This window comes from Mytilus galloprovincialis, chromosome 5, assembly GCF_965363235.1.
Source record: "Mytilus galloprovincialis chromosome 5, xbMytGall1.hap1.1, whole genome shotgun sequence".
In the NCBI taxonomy this organism is placed as follows: Eukaryota; Metazoa; Mollusca; class Bivalvia; order Mytilida; family Mytilidae; genus Mytilus; species Mytilus galloprovincialis.
Genome location: NC_134842.1, coordinates 91,152,273 through 91,177,002, shown reverse-complemented (window position 1 = coordinate 91,177,002; position 24,730 = coordinate 91,152,273). Strand labels below are relative to the sequence as shown.

The 24,730-nt window shown below is 33.1% G+C and overlaps 1 protein-coding gene across 1 annotated transcript in view; it reads left to right on the top strand.

Moving 5' to 3' along the window:
* The window catches only part of LOC143076697 (protein HIRA-like), a 47,809-nt gene extending 42,627 nt beyond the window's left edge, over window positions 1–5,182 (top strand). Inside the window, exons 24-27 of the mRNA XM_076252538.1 lie at window positions 227–346; window positions 859–1,022; window positions 2,677–2,768; window positions 4,815–5,182. Of these exons, the coding sequence (XP_076108653.1) occupies window positions 227–346; window positions 859–1,022; window positions 2,677–2,768; window positions 4,815–4,928 (490 nt within the window). The 3' untranslated portion in view covers window positions 4,929–5,182. The remainder of the gene's footprint in view (window positions 1–226; window positions 347–858; window positions 1,023–2,676; window positions 2,769–4,814) is intronic.
* The last annotated feature ends 19,548 nt before the right edge of the window (window positions 5,183–24,730 follow it).

The following is a 24,730-nucleotide window of genomic DNA, read 5'->3' as shown; positions in this document are numbered from 1 at the left end:
AATCGCAACTCCTCTATAAACACACAAGAAGAATTTTGTAGTTAATAAGGACACTATGTAGATGTACATATCCACAAGATGTATTTATCAGTTAAATTTTTGTAGAGTCTTTGAACTTAGGAATCTGGTGAGATTTTGTTTGCTCAGTGACAAAGAAGCGTGGTGTATGTGAGCATGCTCTTAAAGGTTTTTAAATTGTTTTTTGTTTTTGTTTATACTTCTTCAGGATTCTACTGTATGATAAACAAGATGTTATACACCACAGTTCTGATCACCATAGTTGTACACCACCAGTTTTGGTAGACAAACCAGGGCCACTTGCCTCCTTAGCTTCATCCAGCAATAGGTAAGAGTAATAAAAGATCTGGCAGACAACCCAAGGCTGTTGGTATCTTAAGCATACATAATTAAAAAGTATGGCTTGATCCTGCTTTGCTTTTTTACAATTTATTATGTATTTGAAGAAGAAAAAACATGACTTGCAGAGCTGTTTCAGCATTACATGAAAGGGATCACTCATTGTACTTGAATAACTTTTAATAGGAATTGCAATGTTTTTCTAAATCATTTTTACAGGTTATTCAGTTTAAAGGTGAAGTTATAAGACATTCATTCTACATATACTTTTGTCTCCTTTGAGACTTGGTATGCAGGGAGGAAATTTTAGTGTTGACCCTTGTATATCCAAGTAAGATTTTGTTTCTCCTTTCAGATTGGGTATGCAAGGACGTAGAATTTTCAATCTGCCCCTTGTAACGTAAAATTTTGTCTCTCCTTTCAGACTGGGTATGCAAGGAGGTAGAATTTTCAGTGTTTGCCCTTAGTATATCAATGTAAACTTTTTGCCTCTCCTTTTAGACTGGGTATGCAGGGAGGAAGAATTTTCAGTGTTGACCAGAGCCTGCAGCAGGTGACCACTATAAACCATTTAGAAAGTCAGATGGCAGCTAGTCTTTCATTACAGTCAGGGTCAGAGTACAAATTCTGGTTACAGACTTATGTCAGATATTTAGCAAAAGAAGGTATATATGTTACTATGGAGATCATTGTACACCATGGAAAAATTGATTGTAGTTTTACCTTTGGGGTATTACTTATTAAAAAGAAAATGGAAATCAAGTGTAAAAATTTCGACAAAGCAAGAATACAGACAAGATAGTATAATCAACTTGAAAAAAAATTTCGTCTGGCAATTTTTTTTAACAAAAATTGTTCACTTTGTTATTAAAGTGGTTTTGTTATTCAAACACCCTTTTCCGTAGGTCAATTTCCATAGAAATTAGGGGAATGCAAATTATGCGACTTAATCATTGTTACTGATGCAGTTTCTTAAAAATGTTGGTGTTTTTATAATATGTACATCAAATGAAAATGATAAAAGAGGGACGAAAGATACCAAAGGGACAGTCAAACTCATAAATCTAAAACAAACTGACAACGCCATGGCTAAAAATAAAAAAGACAAACAGAAAAACAATAGTACACACGACACAACATAGAAAACTAAAGAATAAACAACACGAACCCCACCAAAAACTAGGGGTGATCTCAGGTGCTCCGGAAGGGTAAGCAGATCCTGCTCCACATGTGGCACCCGTCGTGTTGCTTATGTGATTACAAATCCGGTAAATAGTCTAATTCGGTAGGTCATATTCATGAAAGGGAATGATTTAAATAATTTTAGATATAACATATGTTTAAATGAGTAAATCCATACCAAACAAATCAACCAATGAAACAAACAAAATTAAATGACATACATCTGATATTAACACTCTCTACTGGAATGTGATGTAAAATAGTATGGTCTCTTACATTTGTGTAAAAATAGTATGGTCTCTTACATTTGTGTAAAATAGTGTGGTCTCTTACATTTGTGTAAAATAGTGTGGTCTCTTACATTTGTGTAAAATAGTGTGGTCTCTTACATTTGTGTAAAATAGTGTGGTCTCTTACATTTGTGTAAAATAGTGTGGTCTCTTACATTTGTGTAAAATAGTATGGCCTCTTACATTTGTGTAAAATAGTGTGGTCTCTTACATTTGTGTAAAATAGTGTGGTCTCTTACATTTGTGTAAAATAGTGTGGTCTCTTACATTTGTGTAAAATAGTGTGGTCTCTTACATTTGTGTAAAATAGTGTGGTCTCTTACATTTGTGTAGAATAGTATGGTCTCTTACATTTGTGTAGAATAGTGTGGTCTCTTACATTTGTGTAAAATAGTATGGTCTCTTACATTTGTGTAGAATAGTATGGTCTCTTACATTTGTGTAGAATAGTATGGTCTCTTACATTTGTGTAAAATAGTATGGTCTCTTACATTTGTGTAAAATAGTGTGGTCTCTTACATTTGTGTAAAATAGTATGGTAAAATAGTGTTGTAGAATAGTGTGGTCTCTTACATTTGTGTAAAATAGTATGGTCTCTTACATTTGTGTAAAATAGTATGGTCTCTTACATTTGTGTAAAATAGTATGGTCTCTTACATTTGTGTAAAATAGTATGGTCTCTTACATTTGTGTAGAATAGTATGGTCTCTTACATTTGTGTAAAATAGTATGGTCTCTTACATTTGTGTAAAATAGTATGGTCTCTTACATTTGTGTAAAATAGTATGGTCTCTTACATTTGTGTAAATATAGAGCTCTTAATATGACACAGTATTAATAATTACAGGTTTGGAAACAAAAATACGGGAAGTTTGTGATGATTTATTAGGACCTGTGTACAAATCAAAAGGTTCATCATCCTGGGATTCATACATCCTGGTAAGTCACAGTTATATTAAAGTCAAAATCGACATTTTATCCATACTTCCTTATACATGTATGTGTAGTCTGTAAACAAGTTAAATGTCATCATCTTGGAATTACTACATTCTACTAGTTCAAGACCCTAAAAATAATTCTAGTGTCACTGAAATTATTTAACTTATTTATATAAAATAATATATAGCATCCCAATGTAGCAAGGCTAAAACAGCCTGGGGATTAAAAACAGGCTCAGCGGGTCAGTCTTGTACTTGGCAGGGTTAATATTCATATCATATTTATATCACATTAGCATGTTCTTGTCGTGATATGCATATTAATTTACTGCTAGACATTAAGCGCTAAGCAGCCATTTTATTATCATTATCATCAAGATTTTAATACAATGCAAAAAGGATAACAGCAACCCTAGAAATGAACATTACAACAAACACTTTTAATCTCTAAACAAAATAGATTCACAAAGAAAAACTACAATGACCAACACTTGATGTAGATATTGAAACAAAATGTCAAACATAATTATGTTCAGATTGAAAAGCTCGCTGTCTTAGTGTCATTTGACAAACTTGATAAATTCCAATGAAAAACAGATATTTGGTCAAAGGGATTTGTTCTATGTAATATTATTTTTACAAAGATAAACTTATACATGTAATACGGACAGAGTTACTTTCAGAACAGTACAGGTTGTTTGTCAGAAATACCAATGGGCTCAATAAAAAGTCTGAATATTTTTTTTACAAAAACCTGATTGGGTGCTCTCAGGGGTTAAAAAATCCACTAGCCCGACGCCCGGGACTAGATCATTTACGCCTCGGGCAATTAAAATGTGTAATCCGATATGCCCGACGGATTAGTAACAAAAAATTCTTGACGTTTCCAAAATGGAAAGTGAAAAATCCCTTTATCACTATTCTATGTTAGCCATTTCGATTCAATTAAGTCATCCGGGATTCCAAGAATTTGAACTGGTTTGTACAGGTCCTGTTGTACATATTTTAAAAATAGAACAAATATTTCTGGCATGTCTGGGTGGCCTGGTATCATGTGTTGATTGCAATTCTCGTACTTTTAAATATCGATTTCTCATACCATGGCTTGGGGTATTGTACATTGCTTATCGTGCCGAGATTTCCAATTAACGGTATTCGGGGGTATGATGTATTAATTGGTATTGACCTGTCTTGTTGCACAGCTCTTGAGCACGAAACCATACAACAAAATATTTCTTAGTTTTAGTCCTATTTTAGTACGGGAACCCCAGGAACTTCGTCAGTTTCAACGAAAAACGGTAGATGAAGGAGTAACGAGGCTGAAAATTCATCCCCCAAAAATGCTAAATACGACAGGAAAAGCCGCGGAAAAAATAATAGTGACCAGGCTGTCAAGTCTTTAGCGTGAGACTCGCACATGTTCATGCTTATTTGGCGGCATTTCCCTTTGATCTAATGTTTTTTCTCTTTGATCTTTACAATTTAGCAAAAAAATCAAGCATTCACTTCCTGAAAAGTTGGCAGAACTGAGACACAATGATTCCCCTGGCAAGGTTGGCTGTTGCTGATGGAAAAAAACAGACAATGCTCTGTGAATACTGCCGTTAGTTGCCCCAAGCACGCCAATAAAAAGTCTGCTTTGAATGTGGGAACAACTAAGTTAGGTTAAGCACCAAAAGAATAAATAACAGATCAACAAAAATTATCAAATACAGTGTATAATGTCTCCTTCAAAACAAAGGACACCCACTTTGTATTATGCAGCAAACTCTTGATTTTGAAGGCATACTAGGGCTAGCAGGTCAGTTTTAATGGACTAGCAGTTCTTCCAACAGGGCTAGTAAGTCCTGCTGCCAATAAGTCCTGGGCTAGTTAGCTGTAACAAATTTTTTTAACCCCTGGCTCTGCTAAAATATGCAGAACTTTAAATCCAAATTTGAAAGATATGGATGATTTTGTGGAAATATTACATTTTACATGCTTTCCCAATCTTGTGTTGGTAAAGCTTTATTAATGACATGTTTATTTTATTTTTATCATTTTAAAGGGTATGAAAAAGAGAGAACTACTTCATGGAATTTTACCAAACATTGGCTCAAATCTACAACTTCAAAGACTATTCACAGAATACCAGGAACAATTGGAAACAATTGAAAAATGACAATAAACTGGTAGTGATTTGGGAATCATGGATCAAATTTAACCTTATTTGACAAGATCAAAACAAATACGGAAAAATGACATGCCAATCAGACAGCTGTTGATCAGAAACCATTGTCATGGTAATCATAGTTTCACGAAATTGGAGGATGGGTGATTCAGTGTTGTTATAGTGCTATTTTGTGTCATTATAGAATGACAAAACTAAAACATTCAGAAGTGCTATACTTTCAAAATAAAAACCATTTAATTTAGTGTTTGAATTTATATAAAGTGTTTGAAATGATATTAATAGGTAAAATGTGTTGTTTAAGGGCATATCCAACAGTTTCAGGGGAGGTAATAACAAACGTAACCGTCGTCTATTGTTTCCCGTAATTTAACGTTGTTTCAACGACGTCATAACGGAATCACCATTGGCTATGGCCATCTGGCAAGGGTGGTTTCTGTCCTTAAAGGAAAGGGTACGGCGGGAATCGGCAGAAAACTCATACAAAATATTAACAGAAATAGAAATAGAAGTCAAATCTTAAAAGATGTTGTCCTCTAGGTCCATTATAAAAGAACTGCAATTATCTTTATAATTATAGACCATACTCACTTAAGTTTCCGTTTTATTAAAATTATCTTCAATATACAGTACAGTAGAGAACAACGAGAACAAATGCGTAATAATTTATTTATTTTCATTAGAATGCAACACAAATTGTAATTAATTCATTATCAAACTTATCCGAGATTTTGTCATTCAGTATAGAAAACTGAAAGTTTGATATGACTTGAGAAAGATTAAAAAAATTGGTCTCTTGAGAAAAATAAAATACGACATAATAACATGTATCATTGCATCTAGCATCTAGCTTGCGTTGAAGTGCTAATATACAGAAGCTCTTTAAATGAAAAACGACACCGTAATAAAAAAAAAATGAAATAGGAAAACATTGTAATATAAATACTGACATACAAGTAAAAAATATCTGACGATTTTAGTGTTTACTTATGTATGAGAAAATAAATATAATATAACAAACAAACAAAAACGGTGTAAGTCTTGATGCAAGTCCTGATTAATTACCAATCCCCTCTTAAAACCGGCGGTTCTATAATAGGATAGGAAAAAACAGCCATCGAAATATCATAATCCAAAATTGTGGGGATTTGGGGGGGGGGGGGGGGGGGGGGAAGCTAATAGCTTAACTCAAGATTTTGATCTTTATTCAACTTTATTCTAGTACGGCATACGTTTTACCGCTAGCAAACCCTTTTTCTTAATAATGTATCAATCATTTATTCAGATCCACTCTCACCTCGTCGTAAATATGCGTGATATATTTGCCACTGGAGCACTGTCTAAAACAGTTTTCCAGTTTTGTTAAAAAAAAAATTATCTATATTTTATTTCTAAACGAAAATTTTAGAATTTCTTTCCGCATCTTTCTGTTTGAATTTATTTGTTTGAATAATCAATAATAATATAGTTATATAGTAGTCTACATCAGTGGTTACATTGTATGCCGCCAAACTAGGTGGAGTTTATTCTCAAGTTATTGTCTTTCTGATCTGTTTTGTAAATTAAAGGGTTTTTTCATGACATCTACAACTGCAAATGGCGCAACAGATGTGTTGAAATCAGCCATGTGACTTATTTGAAGATTCATGTGACATTTGTTGTGGTTAAGAGATCTTACTCAAGGTTCGAATATTCCTTGAACCATTTATTTAGATGGTTTTTAAACGTACAGATACGCGAAACTCTCACCACACTATGCATAGGATATACGACATTTTTATTTCGACTAAACAAGGTTGTAAATTTATACATCCGAGCAGCTAAACGGCTGTACCCAATTAAAGCAAAGATATACTGTCGGACGTGAGAAGTCCAGAGATGTGAATATTTCTATATCCTGTCCAATCAATCCTTTTGTTTTGAAAAAAGATTTTAAATGTATATACATTAATTCGACAGCAACTGAACGACACATATAATTCAAAACACTAAGAGTCAACATACATATTTTTGTTAAAGCTAGAAGCCTATAAAGAATAAAAAGCCCAAAACAGCAACATGATTAAATAATACAGTCAGTGAGTTTTTAGACAAGTGTTTGGTTGCAAATTTCACTAGCTCTTTATTAATTTCGATATGTGAAATTATAGACGGTGTAATATAAATCAGTGTAAGAAAAACACTGCATTGTAAAACTAACTGAATTGTCATCTTGTCCACATACTAGTTCATTATAAATAAGAAGATGCGATATAAGATATGAGTGCTATCGAGACAACTATCCAACAAAGTCACAGTGTATAAATACATTTGTCTGCAGTCGCACTGCCTTTGAAAAATTAGCAGGGAAATATAACGTTATTTCCCGAAACGTCTTAATTTTTGGCGCAATTTGTGAGGCTTACGGAAGGGATTTAGTAAACAATATCATATTTCTCGATTTTTCTCAAAAACGAGTACGGTGACAAATATTTTTCAAAACGTTATGACGTTCCATTTTTTTCAAATAATAACATATCTTACTTTGACTAATTCGACACCGTTAGAAATATTTAAATAAATTAAAAATGTGCATTTCAAATGTTCATTTCTTGCCGTTGTTTGGGTCCATCATAACGTTTTTGGCTTTATTTGAGTAAGACTTAATGCTTTAAATGGTAAAGTTAGATTTTTCTAACCATCTTGAATTATTTTGCTTTAATTTGAGCCCCATTATATAAGTATATGTTGATTAAAAAATCATATTTAATTTTTTTAAATAAAAAAACGTGTTTTACTCCAAAATTGCAAAAATGTTCAATTTTCAGCAGTATTTTTTGAAAAAACGAAATCGACGACTAATATTTTTTTTGGCAAAATTTGATTCTATGTCAATTGAAGAATGAAATATCTTCAAGGGAAAAAATTCTCACCGTCAAAAATAAACTGTTGGATATGCCCTTAAACTGAAATCAGTATGTTTTTTAAATGTGTGTGTTTATAGCACAAAAAGTGCTCAAGCCGGACTATGATGAACAACAACTGAAATTGACACTTCAAATACTTAACGGCTGCTATCATAGTTTGGTTGTTGATACAGTGTGTGTGTTTCAACTCACAGACACATGCTTTTGTGCTGACCATGTTTGATCTGTAGATCTTAGAATAGTCTTCTGCTGTTAAATTTACCAATTGCGTCCTTTTCCTTATTCACATTGGCGGAAATGGAAATGGGGAATATGTCAAAGAAACATTAACCCGACCAAAGAACAGACAACAGCCCAAGTCCACAATGGGTCTTCAATGCAGAGAGAAATTTCCACACCCAGGGGGTGGACCTCATCTGGTCCCTAAATAAAATTGTGTACTAGTTCAGTGAAAAGGACGCCACACTTGACTTGCAAACATATAAATTAACTAAAATTAAGAAACATACAATGTTTACAAAGGCCAGAGGCTCCTAACCTGAGACAGGCGCAAAAATGCGACTGAGTTAAACATGTTTTGTGAGATCTTAACCCTCCCCTGTACCTTTAGCCAATGTAGAATAAAGAAACACATAGCAATAAGCACAGTAAAACTCAGTTAAAAAGAAGTCTGAGTCTGATGTCGAGTAGGTAACAAATTAAATAAACTAAGCAAAATGACAATGTAACATAAATTAACAGGACCACTAGCATGCATGCACAGCAGAATGCCCTAACCCTGTTGACAAACAGTGCTCACCGGTTTGTTATTTTGGTTGGTATTATCCTCCATTTTTTCTGTATTTTACTTTTATATGGACTTAGATTTTCTGCCGGGAAACAACACATTCACTCTGAGGTTAAAAGTTTTAAAATTTTAATAACTTTCTTATACTATTTTGGATTTGTTCCAAACTTGGATAGAAGTTTATTTATCAAAAGCTAGTATCTTGAAGGAAATTTTGTTAAAATTTGGTACCTGTGTATCTGTATTTTACTTATAAATGGACTAAATGGACTTCAATTAACATTACATGCAGTTATAGTTAAAGTTTCTAAACATTTATTAGATTCATAAACTATCCTGGATTTTTACCAAACTTGGACAGAAGCTTCTTACAATCAAAAGTTAGTATCAAGAGGAATACTTCTATTGATTGTTTTTCCTTATTTTTGTTGAGCCTTCAATTAACAACAAAAGTAGGCGAGACACTGGGTTCCTTACAAATGTTTTAGAAATTAGGTTTTCGAGTTTTGGAATTTTATTTATAAAAAAACTGGGATTTTCCAGTTTTCTGACTATAACTCAAAAATGCTTTGATTATCTTTTATGAAACCTTGGTGAAATGTTTATATATAATTGTCCTAAGGCCACACAAATTTAATTCCTTGTTAGACCTGTCTGCACATATTTTTTCTAAAATAAATATTAATTTATCTATTTTGATATTCCCTCTTCCAGCATTCAGAAAAGTATTTGTGTAATTTTGTTGGTGTGATTCAAAGGTATTTTTTAGTTCTTATATAAATTAGAACATTGGTTTTCCTGTTTGAATTATTTTACGGGGTCTTTTATAGTTTGTTGTTTGAACTTCAATTTTTTTTTTTTGTATAATGCTATTATGTCGTTGTCCAAAGACCCTGTTGGTTTTGGGACAATAACTATTTTAGTGTATGGATCTCTAATAAATATAAACATAAGGTTATATACCACAAAAGGAAGGTTGGTATTATTTTTGGAGGCGATGGTCTCAACCGTTTAGGAAGAAGGGGCCTAAAACCAGTACTTTTTCTAGTTTTAGGACTATTACTTTATATGCTCTCAATTGTCCCACAAGTAGAAGATTTGGATTCATTTTTGGGGTAATTGCCTTAAAAAAAAAAATTGTGTGGGGGGGATTTTTTTATCCCTCAAAATATTAAGAAATTAAAAAGAAAATTTCTTCAGGATTTTTTTTTGGTGGAAATAAAGGCTTGGGGCAAAACAAATATTTTTTTTTGGGGGGGGGGGGAGGGGGAAGGTTATTATTTTTCCCTCAAATTTTAGAAATTGTCAGTTTTTTAAGAGAAAAAAAATTGGGGGGTCACAATTTTTTGGCTAATTCTTTGTTATAGTCTGAAAACAGTTTCACTTAGTATTGCACAAATATGGTAAGGTTGTCAATGCGTACATGTGAGAACTATCCACCAAAGTTCAAATAAAGTGGATGTAAATAATTATAGACAACTGTACAGCCTTCAACAATGAGAAAAACCTTTACCAATTTAATCGGCTATAAAAGGCTCTAATATAAGTATGTATGAAACAAACCAATTGAGAAAACCAACTGCCTAATTAATTACCAAATTTGATAAATGTTTAAAATAAAAAAGATCAACCAATCATAATATGATAATTAAATGTTTCAAATCACTTTTCTGTATCTATCTACATCAGAAACACTCAGAACAATTGAAAGCCAGAGATAAGTAGTCACCCTGTTTGATATACTTAATGACTTAGAAAAAAGCCATAATTCGTAAAATGCAGATTAAAGGGTTCTAGTTTAAGTACTCCACATGTGAGCACCGGGCCAAAAGGGTACATAATGTAAAGTTATAAAATGTTAATTTGTCGTGTTTTATGATATATTTTTTTAGCTAACCTGGGCGGCCCATAGGACATAGAACTTTTCTCATTACTTGGATCTGCCCTTGACATTGCCACTTTTACACAAATCTTCTCCTGTAACTACTATATAACCAAACTTTTTCACAATTATAATTTAGGGTATTTAATAAAAAAGATTTGTCGGACATTACTGTAGTGTGATTTAAGAAGAAGACCATCAATGATTGATTGAGGATTAGAAATATGCCATAATGAAAGGGCAAAACTATGAACTTGTAAAGTCTACATTTTAACATTCAAACAGCCATTGCAATCTATAATGTATAGCTTTGCTACTGAGTAACTAGGTTGAAAATTAGGAAAAGAAAAAAATCTAAAAGGCATCTATTTATATATATGAGGTTTGAGATTTACAAAATAGAGAATAATGGACAAACGCAGAGGAAAATAGGATGAAAATAGAGCAAAGGGTATAATGGTGTGCTAAAATATCAACAATAGAGTTTTATGGTGTGCTAAGGTATCAACAACAGAGAATAATAGTGTGCTATAATGTAACATTAGAGAATAATTGTGTTCTAAGACATAAACAATAGAGAATAATTTTGTGCTATAAAAGTTAAACATTGTTAAAACAGATATTTCATATTAAATTTTTGAATTTTTGGATTTTTTGGTTCGTGTTGCTTATTCTTTAGTTTTCTATGTTGTATCATGTGTACTATTGTTTGTCTTTTTTTCATTTTTAGCCATCATGGCCATGGCGTTGTCAGTTTATTTTCGATTTATGAGTTTGACTCCCTCTGGTATCTTTCGTCCCTCTTTTAAAACCGATATTTCATATCAAATTTTTTGATAGTTTTGTAGTGTTTAGTAAATTATACAATAGTTTTTGTTGAAACCCCCCGGCAACCTCACTCGACCTTCGGTCTCGTGAGGTTAAGGCCGGGGCTTTATAACTAAGGCACTGGCTATGGTTATATGGAAATGTAACAATAATAAAAATATTATTGTTACACTGGAGACTAAATGCCGGAATGCATGGTTGGGTGAGGACCTGATTAATTACGAATGTAACAATAACTATTGAGGCTACGGTTACATAGCGTTATTGTTACATGAAAAACAGCAATGTACGATGGGACTTGTAATATGTACTAAATAATAAAAGTTTAAGACATTTATTTTATATTTACAATACATACAATGTCTTTATTTTTTTTTATTTACAATGACAGTTTATAAATATCCAGTAAGTGGTTTTTGGAGCATGTTTAAGTCCACATCATTTTGATGAATCTACTCCAAGCAGCCATCACACACCAGTAATAAGGGGGCGGGACATTTTTCGGGATGCGGGATCGGGTGTTTTTTTAAGCTCGGGATTTCGAGATTGATCTTTCGGGATGTCGGGATTTTTTTTTTTTTAATTCGGGACCTCGGGACTTCATGTTTTTAAGCCCGGGATTTCGGGATCAGGACCCCTCCTACCCTCCGCTGTGAACGTCTGTATCGCATACCGTGCAATTCAATTCTGCGATATTCCTTTTAGAAGATAAGGAAATCTTTAATGTTACAAATGGAAGTTTTTAACGACCTTGACTGGCTATACAGCCCTTGCACGGTCGGTCTTTAATGTTTGCCATGCTTTCGGTGTGAAATACTCTCGCAATGTTGATATTCTCATCCGATCTTTTGGTTGAAAGCATGTGGTGTAGTTTCATGTTGTCTTTCAATATGATTGCATTGCTGTCCATTACGGATGTTAGGTTTACCTCAGATTTCAGTATCCAACTTAGCAGTTAACAAACTTTGCTTCAGTTGATGTATCAATTTTTTAGAGTTGCTTTTGTATCTATAGCTGTATGAAATTTGTGTCTTGATATTGTTTCATTTTCGTTTCAAACGCATCCCAAGTTTTTCATCCAAAACTAAATTGGTAAAATAAATCTCTTCATCCATTGTTCAACGTATATAATGACAGTAATAAGAGAAGGTGTGCAGTTAAATACTTCAAAAAAGTGAACACTTTATCAGCCCGAGTTCTCAACAACAAACTATATTTTTCGCATTAATTTTGACACTACTAATCTGAGGTATTTTTATTACCTTTAAGATTAATATGTAAGTAAGTAAAGTAAGTAAGTAAATAGTTTATTAAAGTGTCACATATTGATTGACATAAATATAAGCAACATTATATAAATATATACACATAAAACAATCAATATCCAGCCATAAAAACGACTTGTGAGACACTAAAAAGCTTAAAATTCTATAAAAATTCAAATATATTCCGTAAAAAACATACAAGTCACAAAACAATCACCATTAAAATACAAAAATAAAAAAAAAATCACTAAATTCAATAAATATATATATATAAAAATTGTCGAAATCTGACTTTCCTGGTACAATTAAAATGATAAAACTCTGAAGCTAGTAAAAATTTCATAAAGAGCTGTTAAACAATTTTCTTCGCCAGAAAAATTTATGTAAAAATTTGCATAGGAAATATTGTATATCATAACAGTTCATAATTTTAATAAATTTATTATCTATATCAAGGCTGTGAAAATTTTGAATTAATTTTGAACATTCATGAAAAAAGTTATACCGAATATCGTCATAAAGTGCGCATTCCATCAGAAAATGTTTTTCAGTCTCTACACTGCAACTTTCACAAAACAAACAAAGTCTATCTTCTACGGGTGTAGGCGGCCTGGAGTATCTGTCAGTTTCGTGCGCTAGCGGTAGAGCCCCGGAGCGAAACAGAGCCATAACACGCCTTTCCTGTTTAGAAATGTTTAAAAGCACATAAGGTTCTGTTTTCACACATTGTTTATAACATCTGTAAGTGCGCAATTTGTTTCCGTTTTTTATATTACGACGGTCATCAAAAAGTTCTTCATACCATTCTGTGTTGTCCAGCTCACATAGTTTTTCACTTATCATATGCATAACTGATTTAGTCGATAATGTTAAGTCATACGTCGGATCCTTTAGTCTGATCCGATCAACAATCTTATGCACTTCAAATGACCAACCCTTTCTTCTTCTAGACGTCCATTTAAAAGTTTTGTAGGAAATTCTTTGTTGGTCAGTACGGATCAATTTGCACAAAAGTCTACAATAATTTATTCGTTGTTTTGTTATTGGTGAAGTCCATCCCATATCACCGCGTGAAGCTACGTTCGATGTGCGCTTTCCCACTGATAAGAAAAATTTACATGCTCGGTTTTGTACTGCTGATATGGCACTGAACGATTTTGTGCCCCAGATACCACTACCATAAAGTAAAATTGGTTCAACAACGGACGTATATAGTTTATTGTACACTTTAAAAGTCATCCCTCCCATGGATTGAGTTTTTGTAATTAAAGCACCCAAAGCACGGCTCGCTGCTTTGGCCAGTTCTTTTGCATTTTTTACGAAAGTTAAATGTTCGTCCATCCACACTCCAAGGTATTTGTATGAATCAATGTAGTCAATAATTTTTCCAGAACATCGGAACGTAAAATCTGAACGTATGGATGACTGTGGACGGAAATGGACAATTTTAGTTTTGCCAATGTTTACGGATAACTTCCATTCAGCGCACCATTCGGTTACTACATTTAACATACGTTGTAGACTTTCTTTATCTGGAGCTATTAGCTCTATATCGTCCGCGTAGAGCAATAAACTGAGATGGAAATCATCAATATGCACTCCACATTCTAGAGAGTTTATACGATCTGCCAAAGTATTGATATATACTGAAAACAAAGTGGGCGATAGGATACATCCCTGCTTCACACCGGCATCTACACTGAACCAAGGGGTCTGGTCACTATTGATACGAACGGTACATTTTAGGTCATTATACAAGGATTGAATCGCAGATAAGAACTGTCCACGGACACCAACACGTTGTAATTTAAACCAAAGAAGATGATGTTCGACGGTGTCAAAAGCTTTCTTCATGTCTACAAAGCATACATAAGTTGACTTTTTTGATATTTTTCTGTCGTTCAGAATAGAATGAAGCGTGTGAATATGTTCTTCGCAACTACGGTTACGGCGGAACCCATTTTGCTCATCACACAGAATTTCGTTATTTTCCAGCCAAGAGCTAAGTCTCGTGTTTAAAATGTAACAATATATCTTACACGGCACGGAAACCAAAGTGATTCCCCTGTAGTTCATGGGATTTCTATCGTCGTCAGATCCCGGTTTTAAAATTGGATTGATGATACCACTATTCCACTGATACGGAACTTTTCCAAGATTAAAGCAACCACTGATAATTTGATAAAGTAAGTCTATTGCCGCGTCATTCTTTAAAACTTCCGTCGGAATTTCATCTATTCCCGTGGCCTTTCGTAATTTAGCGTTTATTACGGCATTAACGACCTCGTCTCGTGAAATTGGTTGATTTAGCGGCGTAACGTCTATTTCTGTGTTGAAAGTAGATGCATTAAGTTGGCTATTATCTCCACCATTGCGTTGAAATAAATTTTGAAAGTCACTTTTCCATTTATTAAGAACGTCGTTTTTATTCGTATTTACATTTCCATTTGGACCTAATACCGCCATCGGAATACATGGTTTACGTTCACTTGCGATTCCAATTTTACCAACAGACTTCCAAAATTCGCGCTGATTTGATGTACATAGTTTTTCTTCTAATTTCTTTCGCTCTGTTATTTGGTGTTGCCGCTTATATTTTCTGTTAAGACGATCGAATGTCTTCCTTTCCACGCAATAATCTGTTTTTAATCTTTGTTTTGTGCCGCTCGGACCATTACAGCGCAACCATTTCTTTTCACATGCGCACACTTTAGACCATTGTGAAGACAAATCATTGTTCCAGTAAGGTTTATACCTAGATTTTGTGCTTTTATTACGACCAAAACCACTTGTGTTTATTTGTAGCTTGTTGTTCATTTCACACTTAAGCAAACCTTGAAATTGGTCATATGCGTTTTGTATATCACTAGATACATTTATATAATTTTCAATATTTTGAATAGTTTCCATCACCTTTGAATGTATTTGCTCATTCATCAGAAAGTCATTCGGAACAGTCGACACGTTATATTTAGGTTTTCGTATTAATTGTGGCTCTTCGGAGATTGTTTTATAATTCAATTCAATTTTAATATCACTATACAAAAACGAATGATCAGGGATACTTTCTGGAACATAAGCAATGTTATTAACTACATCCGACATAGATATTATTTTAAAGTTGCTAATGGTATCCAGATCTTCATATGGGACGCAAATATAGTCAACTACGGATCTACCTGATGTAGAAATACAAGTGTATTCGCTGTCTTGAAAACGACCATTTAACATCCCAAAATTTGTATCACTCAGAAAATTTATAAATGTATCTCCATGGTGGTTTTCTTTTTGATCTAGAACATTCCTAGGTCTCACTAAATCAACCCCCTCTATATAATCTGAATTACAACCCACACGGGCGTTAAAATCTCCACAAATAAAAATTTTCCCTTTATGTTGATATAAATAGACTTGTTGCATTAGTGTTTGGAAAAAAGTGTCCGCATCAACAGGCCTGCACGACTCAGCTGGTGGTAAATAACATATTACGACACAAAAACTTATATTTTCTGATTTAGCTGAAAATTCTAACCATAAAATGCCCTCTTCGTTATCATCTAGAATATCAATATTATATATGGACTGTAGTTCATTTTTAACAAAAGCGCCAACTCCTGCAGAGCCTCTCGTAGCTCGACTATGTAAATATTTTCTATTGTTTCCATAAAATCTAAAACCATTTACACTTAGTGTTTCATCTCCTCTCAAAAACGTTTCGCATATTCCTAAAATGTCACACTTTGAGAAGTTTAAAACCTTTTCTCGAAAAATAGAGTTATCGTTCGTTTTTGCTGGCCACCCCCTACAATTCCACACCCCAAGCCGCAGTTTGTCCTAGTTACGTTTGGTTAAAAGACGACTACCAGCAAACATATACTTCTTGTCTTTACCCATTTCCTTAAGAACAGTTCTGACTGCATTTTGAAAATTTCTTGTTTCGACCGGTAAATCATTTTCTATGTAAACTTGATCAAATTGTCTGTTTTGTTTAAGCTTTGATTTGTTCTTCATGATTTCTTTTTTACTTTCAATACAATCAGTTTCTACAATAACTACACCTGGGTATTTCCCTCTGGCTACTTTTCTTGACACATATGTTAGGCCTATGTTAGCTAAGCCTAAGCAATCTTTCAACATTGACTGTACTTTGTGTTCTGTTAACTTTGTTTCAGTTTCTTCGCGTTCATCATATTCAAGATTCTTGATCACTAGCCTATACTTGGTTTTATCGATTTTTTGACTGTTTGTGTGTTTTTCATGTACCTGTTTTTCAAGATGTTCTATTTTATTTTGCATAGTATTAAGTTCTTGTTTAACTTCAGTTTTCACCTCATTCATTTTGTCCGTTAATTTTTTATCTATAATCGAAGAAATTTTCTCGGAGACTTTCTCGGATATTTTTTCTTCGAATCTTATTTCAAAATCATCCATTCTCTTTTCTAGATTTTTACTCATAGTTGTAAAGTTCGATGAAAGTTGCAAAATTAAAGTTTCTAGCCTACTAGTGTTGTCAATCATTTCGGGTGTACTCGATGCACTTGGTGTACTTAACTCGCTTTTATTTTTTTTGTGCATGAAATGTATGTCTTCTTGGTAACCAGAAACTTGATCTGATAATTGACGTTTTCTTTCGGATGAAGATGTTGCTGTGTTGTAATGTAAAGTACTTACAGGTGCGAATCCTTGATTCATCGTAACATGATTGTTTACATATTGTCCGCCATTTGTACACAAAGGAAAGTTCACAAACTGATCCATTTCCTGATTCATGATCCTATGTTCACGCAATAAAAGTCTTACTGTTTAATATTTACACTGCTTGTAAACAAAATAAACACTTGTGCTGTATAAAATGTCTAAAATTGGTATATATCTCACAAAATAACCACTTTTTTCTCAGCTACTTTCTATAGAACACCTTTGTTTGACCACAGGTAAATCGTCTCTTTTTATTACCTTTAAGATTAATATGTAAAACTACTTAAACACCACTTGTATAATAATAATACTTATTAATTATCATTATTACAAGTATTAATTAGTACACATGAAAGAATTAAGCAACACCGCCAAAGAAGATTTAAATTTAATAAATTTAGCGTACATTGCTGTTTTTCATGTAACAATGTAACCGTAGCCTCAATAATTATTGTTACATTCGTAATTAATCGATTCCTTGCCCAACTTTGCATTCCGGCAATTAGTCTCCGATGTAACAACAATATTTTTATTATTGTTACATTTCCATGTAACCGTAGCCAGTGCCTATAACTTAACCATTGTTAAGCTACGTATGTAATTCTTAAATTTCGTTTACACAATACTTTTTAGTAAAACTTTTAAACAATATTTCTAACGGTAGCTTCATTGTTTATTTATAGTACAGAGTCGATATGTTAATCTGTATTTGAATTGAGAAATATATATACTTTGTTTCAAACGGCTCTCCATACATGTGTGGAACATAACCTAGTTCAGACATTTTTGATTGGGTAAGTGTGCACTATATATTTTTGTCTATAAACTATCATATAAACCTGTACAGCATAACACTGTCGGTATTTTTTTCTTCAAAAATGGTGTAGGTTTTCGATTTGTTTTTGGGGTGTTTGTTTGCTATTATCATTTAAAACTTTTTGAGGCATGGCCGGGTCATGGGGGTTGACACAGTTGAAACCGAAAGTAATTGAATTTAACCATTCCCATTTACCAAATAGCATTCTTGTAATTGTCATGATTATATTACATGCAACTTTTTAAATCGAGAATTTAATATAAATTAATACGTCTAGATGAAAATAGGTATTATGTAAACTAATCTAAACTGTTAAAGCATGATCTCCCACACTTTATACCACGCTTTATATAAGCTTACGTATCATTTCACTGTATGTAAACTGCGAGTCGATTTAAGTTTTATTACTTGAACTTTTTTTTGATTTTTGTTATGTTTTTTGTCATTTTAAGTGTGAACGCCACTTTTAAGCACCGCTTTTATTCACAAGAAATAAATTACCATCCTGTATTTGTCAAAACCTTTGACAGTTTTGGATCTCAATGCTCTTCAACTTCCCACTTTATCATGTTTATTTAGTGTTTTTATTATTTATTTGATTCGAACATGGCTAATAAGTCTTTGTATATGAAATACGCATCTGGCGTACAAATCACCGATAAGTTTTTATAACCAGTGGTCTACACCATTTATGGTGGATTATCCCCTCGTGGGTATCACGAGCCCAGTAGGAAAGAACCTCATCATAGGAAGCCTTGATACCGAGTACGTTGATATGGCATATCATTGATTTGGTCATATTTATAACATATATGAATTATATCACGCTGACTTATATTTCATACTTATTTGTTTTGTATTGAATTAAATAAGGCACTGGCTACGGTTACATGGAAATGTAACAATAACAAAAATATTATTGTTACATTTTATTTTATATTTACAATACATACAGTTATTACATACAATTTCTTTATTTATTTTTATTTACAATGACAGTTTCTACATATCCAGTAAGTGGTTTTTGGAGCATTTTAAAGTCCGACACATTTTTTTTTACAAAACCTCTCCAAACAATATTTGTATATTGGTATATAGATTTAAAAAAAGGGAAAAACATTTCCATGTAACCGTAGCCAGTGCCATTAAATAATGACAAGCATCTAAGTGCTAGACGCACAAAACAAAAGTATAAAAGAAAATTGTACCAATTGAGACTTCGGCAATCCGTACATCGAATTAGTAAAAATCAGACAATGTTTCGAATTGACCAGTAATTTTTACAGATTAATAGATAAATCAATTATATTTCATGTCATAGTCATAAAACAAAAATAAAAAAGAAAATTGTACCAATTGAGACTTCGGCAATCCGTACATCGAATTAGTAAAAATCAGACAATGTTTCGAATTGACCAGTAATTTTTACAGATTAATAGATAAATCAATTATATTTCATGTCATAGTCCCGGATAATGGGGTGATGATACCATTCATAAGTCAACGACACATCGACAGGCAGTGACATCGACCTAGAACTATAATATGTTCCTATAAGAGGGAATAACAAATAGTTTCTCTTTAAACAATTGCAACTATTTATCTTTTAGGAGAGATGACTTAATTCATTTTTCATGTTATTTTGTCGGGGAATTTTCAAATTGTTGCTATGCATTATTCCCAAATTTGACATACTGTGCTAAGGCCAAAGCAAAATATATGCCTGCTTTCTGTTCCCGACCGACCGTGACTCAAAAACCCCGACCCTAGAATTTGTTCTTTAAATTTGGGGGGAAAAAAATCATTTCCAGTCCGGAAAATTCGTTTCCGGTCCGATCCAGATTCGTATCTTACTATGTCCAAACAATAAAAAAATGGCTGCTCCCAGCACAAATGTGCTACAATTAAGGTTTAAAAAATGTCGGCACTGGCAGGAGAAGTCAATTATAGCTTCTTAAAGAGATTAACTCATTTTGGGGTACAGAACCCTAATTAAACATGACATTGAACCGACTGCAAATCTGACAGGGAAAGCAAAAAATATTTAAAAAAAAAAAAAAAAAAAAATCTCGACCTACCGACCCTGTTAAATTTGACTTGGCGGCAGGAAACAGACATATTTTTTTTGGCCTAATGAAGTTAATGACAACCGTATCTCATTTCCGTTTTTATTCCACCGCAAAACTTTTTTTTTTGTTGGTCGTATATTGATATCACGTTGTCGTCGGCGTCGTCGGCGTCGTCGCCAGCGTCATCCGATTAAAGGCAACAGTAGTATACCGCTGTTCAAAACTCAAATCCATGGACAAAAAACAAAATCTGGGTAACAAACTAAAACCGAGGGAAACGCATTAAATATAAGAGAACAACGACATAACACTAAAATGTAACGCACACAGAAACGGACCGAGCATCAGACAAAATCCAACGAGAATAACAAATATAACATCAAAACCAAATACATGAATTTGGGATAGACAAGTACCGTGACACGTCTTATCGCAATGTGAATTTACACTAAAAAATAAGAGAAAACAAACGACACAACGTTAAAATGTAACACACACAGAAACGAACTATAATATAACAATTGCCATATTCCTGACTTGGTACAGGCCTTTTTTAAAGGAAAAAATGGTGGGTTGAACCTGGTTTTGTGGCATGCCAAACCTCGCACTTTTATGGCCATGTGAAATATAACATCAAAATGACAACACAACACCACAGGACTACAATATAAATAAATTGGAGAACACAATTGACAAAGAATCACACGAACAACAGCCAACAAAAGGCAACAAGTTCAAAATTTTAATACGCCAGAAGTGCATTTTGTCCACACAAGACCTACTAGTGACGCCAAGATACAAAAATTTGAAAGCCGAAACAAGTACAAAGTTGAACAGCATCGAGGACCAAAAGATCAAAAAAGTTGTGCCAAAAACGGCAAGGGTTTTCTGTTAGTTACCAGAACATCCCTATTATTTAGAATAATTTATACTTTTGCAAACAGTAAATTTTATAAAATGACTATACAAAAGATGTACATGATAAAACTGAAGTGTTAACTAATTACAGGAAACAACTGAAATACATTAAATAACCATTTGCAACACAAAAAGTAGACACATCCTAATAAGTTTAAACCTCAACGCCAAGTGACGTCATATTAGAAACTACAAAAAATGACAAAAAAATGACGTCATTTGACTTTGTAAAACAGATCATCAAAAAATGAAAAATGACGTCACATTAGAATGAATAAGATAAAATTAGGATCGATTTAAGATTATATTTGAACTAAATACTGATATTGCATTTAATAACAATGCACATTTCAATACTTATTAATAGCAAACTAAGATAGCAATTAACTATATTATAAAGCTATGTCCGGTTTGTTTTGAATCTAACTTCAAACGTAAAATATCTTACTGATTACGTTGAAAAAAATCGAATCTAATAAATGAAGACGGTGATTAATTTTCTTTACCATAACACATAAATATAATAGAAAAGACGTCAACACATTTGACAAAATCCGATGAGAATTACAAATATAACATTAAATATTTAAACTAAATGGAGACAGATGGTTTCCGTATAATAACGTTAGTATAAGTATATAGAAATCAATAAACTTTTAACACAATGTTTATAACCACAAAAGGAAGGTTGGGATTGATTTTTTGGTGGTTATGATCCTAAAGGTTTAGAAATGAGGGGCCAAAAAAAGGGCCCAAATAAGAATTTTTATAGTTTTCAGTCAATAACTTGTGTTTAAGTATAAAAATCTCTCTGGAATTATACCACAAGTTTCCATACTACAAATGGATGGTTATGGGGGGTTATTGCTCAAATCATTTAGCACTAAGGGGCAAAAAAGGGGAAACAAGTTTGTTTTTTCTGGTCAATGGACAATTTAGACAATTTAAAAGCAGTGTAAGAGAGGTAATCGAATTAACATTAAACGAATACTGTTATATATATGTTTGCTTACTTGATTACATCCCTTACACTGCTTGAAAATTATGTATTAAGAAATGATGATTGTCTTGAGATATGTAGCTGTAAATTTATTTTTAGAAGTTACTATTAATTTTTATGTTCTAATTCGCCAAGCTTAACCGAACATAAATTATTTAGTCAATAAAACTCAACACATGTATACTATAGGAATGAGCTCTCCTTGTGAGAAGCACACTTTAATACTTTATTATATTTCCTCCAAGCATCAATAAACCATTTCATATATTCATATTTCAATATTCATTCAAATGTTAATCTGCATCTAATAACTCATCCAAGAAAATCACACAAGTTTCCTCAATACACCAAAGTCCGTATCGGGACTCCATCCAACTAAAAATCAAAATCTACGACAATCTACAAAACACAATTAATACATTATTATTACAATTTATCTAGTCTCATCATTAAACTGTCTAACTCAAATCTATCAAATGGGTGGGGTTGGGTGGGATGGGGGATATGTATAACGAAACGGAAGGTATACTACCCGGAAAAGGCAAAACGTCGAATAACTGGTTATAAAAATATATATTATTTACAACAAAATTCTGCACGAGAATCACGATCATACCCTCGTACAAACGGGTAGGATACCTGCATTTCGACATACAATATCCAATAAAATCATACAATTAACAAACCAGGTATGAAACCATGTGCTCATCAACACGTGTTGAACATAAACAAACACATACATGTGCTTCCAATACTATTAATAAATATATATATTATTTTAACCATGACTGCATTTCATTTTATATTTTAGTATTCTATGATGTATTTAAATGAGTCGTTATTGTTGCTAACTCTATAAGAAACTAAAAAAAAATTTTCTTCAAATATTTTTTTTAGGGGATTAATATTCAACAGCATAGTGTATTGCTCAAATGCAATTTTTTCAAAGTTCATTAGACCACATTCATTCTGTTTCAGAAACTTTTGCTGTGTCAACTATTTAATCACAATCAAAATGCAGAGCTGTATCAATCTTGCATGTTGTGTCCATACTTGCCCCAACTGTTCAGGGTTCAACCTCTGCGGTCGTATAAAGCTGCGCCCTGTGGAGCATCTGGTTGCATCCTGTGTCGACCACTTAGTTATAGCTGACATCGTTTTCCTTTAATAAAACATAGTGCACACGAGTTGTTTACCTGTCATATACTTTTTTTTTTACAATTTTCATGGTGGTATCCTTTTTTTCAGAATATTGAAATGGCTACAGCTAGTGTATGTGGTCCATGTTTTGCTGAAAATAAAACGTTAAAGGCAACCAAGTTTTGTTCAGATTGTGAAGAAAGACTATGTTCCAGCTGCACTGAATCACATGACCGGTTCAAAGCATTCAAATCACATCACGTGATAGATTTGTCGTCTGTCGATAATAAGATTCCAATCTCTGTGACAAAATGCTGCCAAATCCATACGGAATTACTCCTGGATTATTTTTGCACAGATCATGATATCATTTGCTGTAGAGCATGCATTCCCAATGACCACAGGACATGTCAAAATATTTTACCATTAGAGTTTGCTTCTAAAAATGTGAAAACGTCTGCACTTTATACCGATGTTATACAGGAAATTAAACACCTTCTTGCAATATTGAATAAATTCAACGATAACAGGCAGTCCAATTTAGAATTACTTGCAAAGTCTAAATTAGCAATAACCAATCGGATAAGTGAATTAAAAGTCCAATTATTGAAACAAATAGATACACTTGAACTTGATCTTCACTCCACACTTTCGTCCTTCCAACTAAAACATGAAACTGGAATCAACAAACAAAAGGAAGAAATATCACAGATGATGGAGATCTTAAAATCAAAGGAAAATGAAATAGAAGTCTTGAAAGAGTGTGGTTCGAATAAACAATTATTTATAGCATTGCGTAAACAGGTATCTGATGTACAAACCGCAGCAGACCAAGTTCAGCAGATGATTTCCAGTTCACAAGAAGTCGATATATCTTTAGATGAATACAAAAATTTTAAGATGGAATTTTTTGGATCATTGTTAGAAAATATTAAACCATGTCAAATTCTATACAAAACGTTGAAATTTCAGCAGGCCCAGATCATGGCAGAACCAACCCATCGTATCCTTGGGTTTGAAAAGGACACTGATTTAAGATGCAATGATATATGTAACTTTCTAGATGTGGCAATCACAGAGGATAATAAACTGCTCGTGACTAATTATGTCCGATCAAATCGGAAACTATATGTCTACAGAGAGTGCAAAGAATACGAGGGAGAAATAACATTCACATATGATCCCAGAGGTGTTGCTGTGATCGCTGGTTCAGACAGAGCGGTGGTAACCCTTCCTAATAATAAATCGATACAATTTATAAACACAAAACAGATGAAAAAGGAGGTCAAAGTTAACGTTAAATTTGAATGTCTTGCTGTAAGTGCTGGACGTGACAACATTTACGTCAGTGGTAATAATGGTACTATCAAAACATTAGATACAAATGGGACAATTCTGCAGTCAATCAACCATGGAGAAACAGATATTTATTTTCTGTTATACGATGATATTCACGAGCAGTTTATTGTCAGATGTGATAACA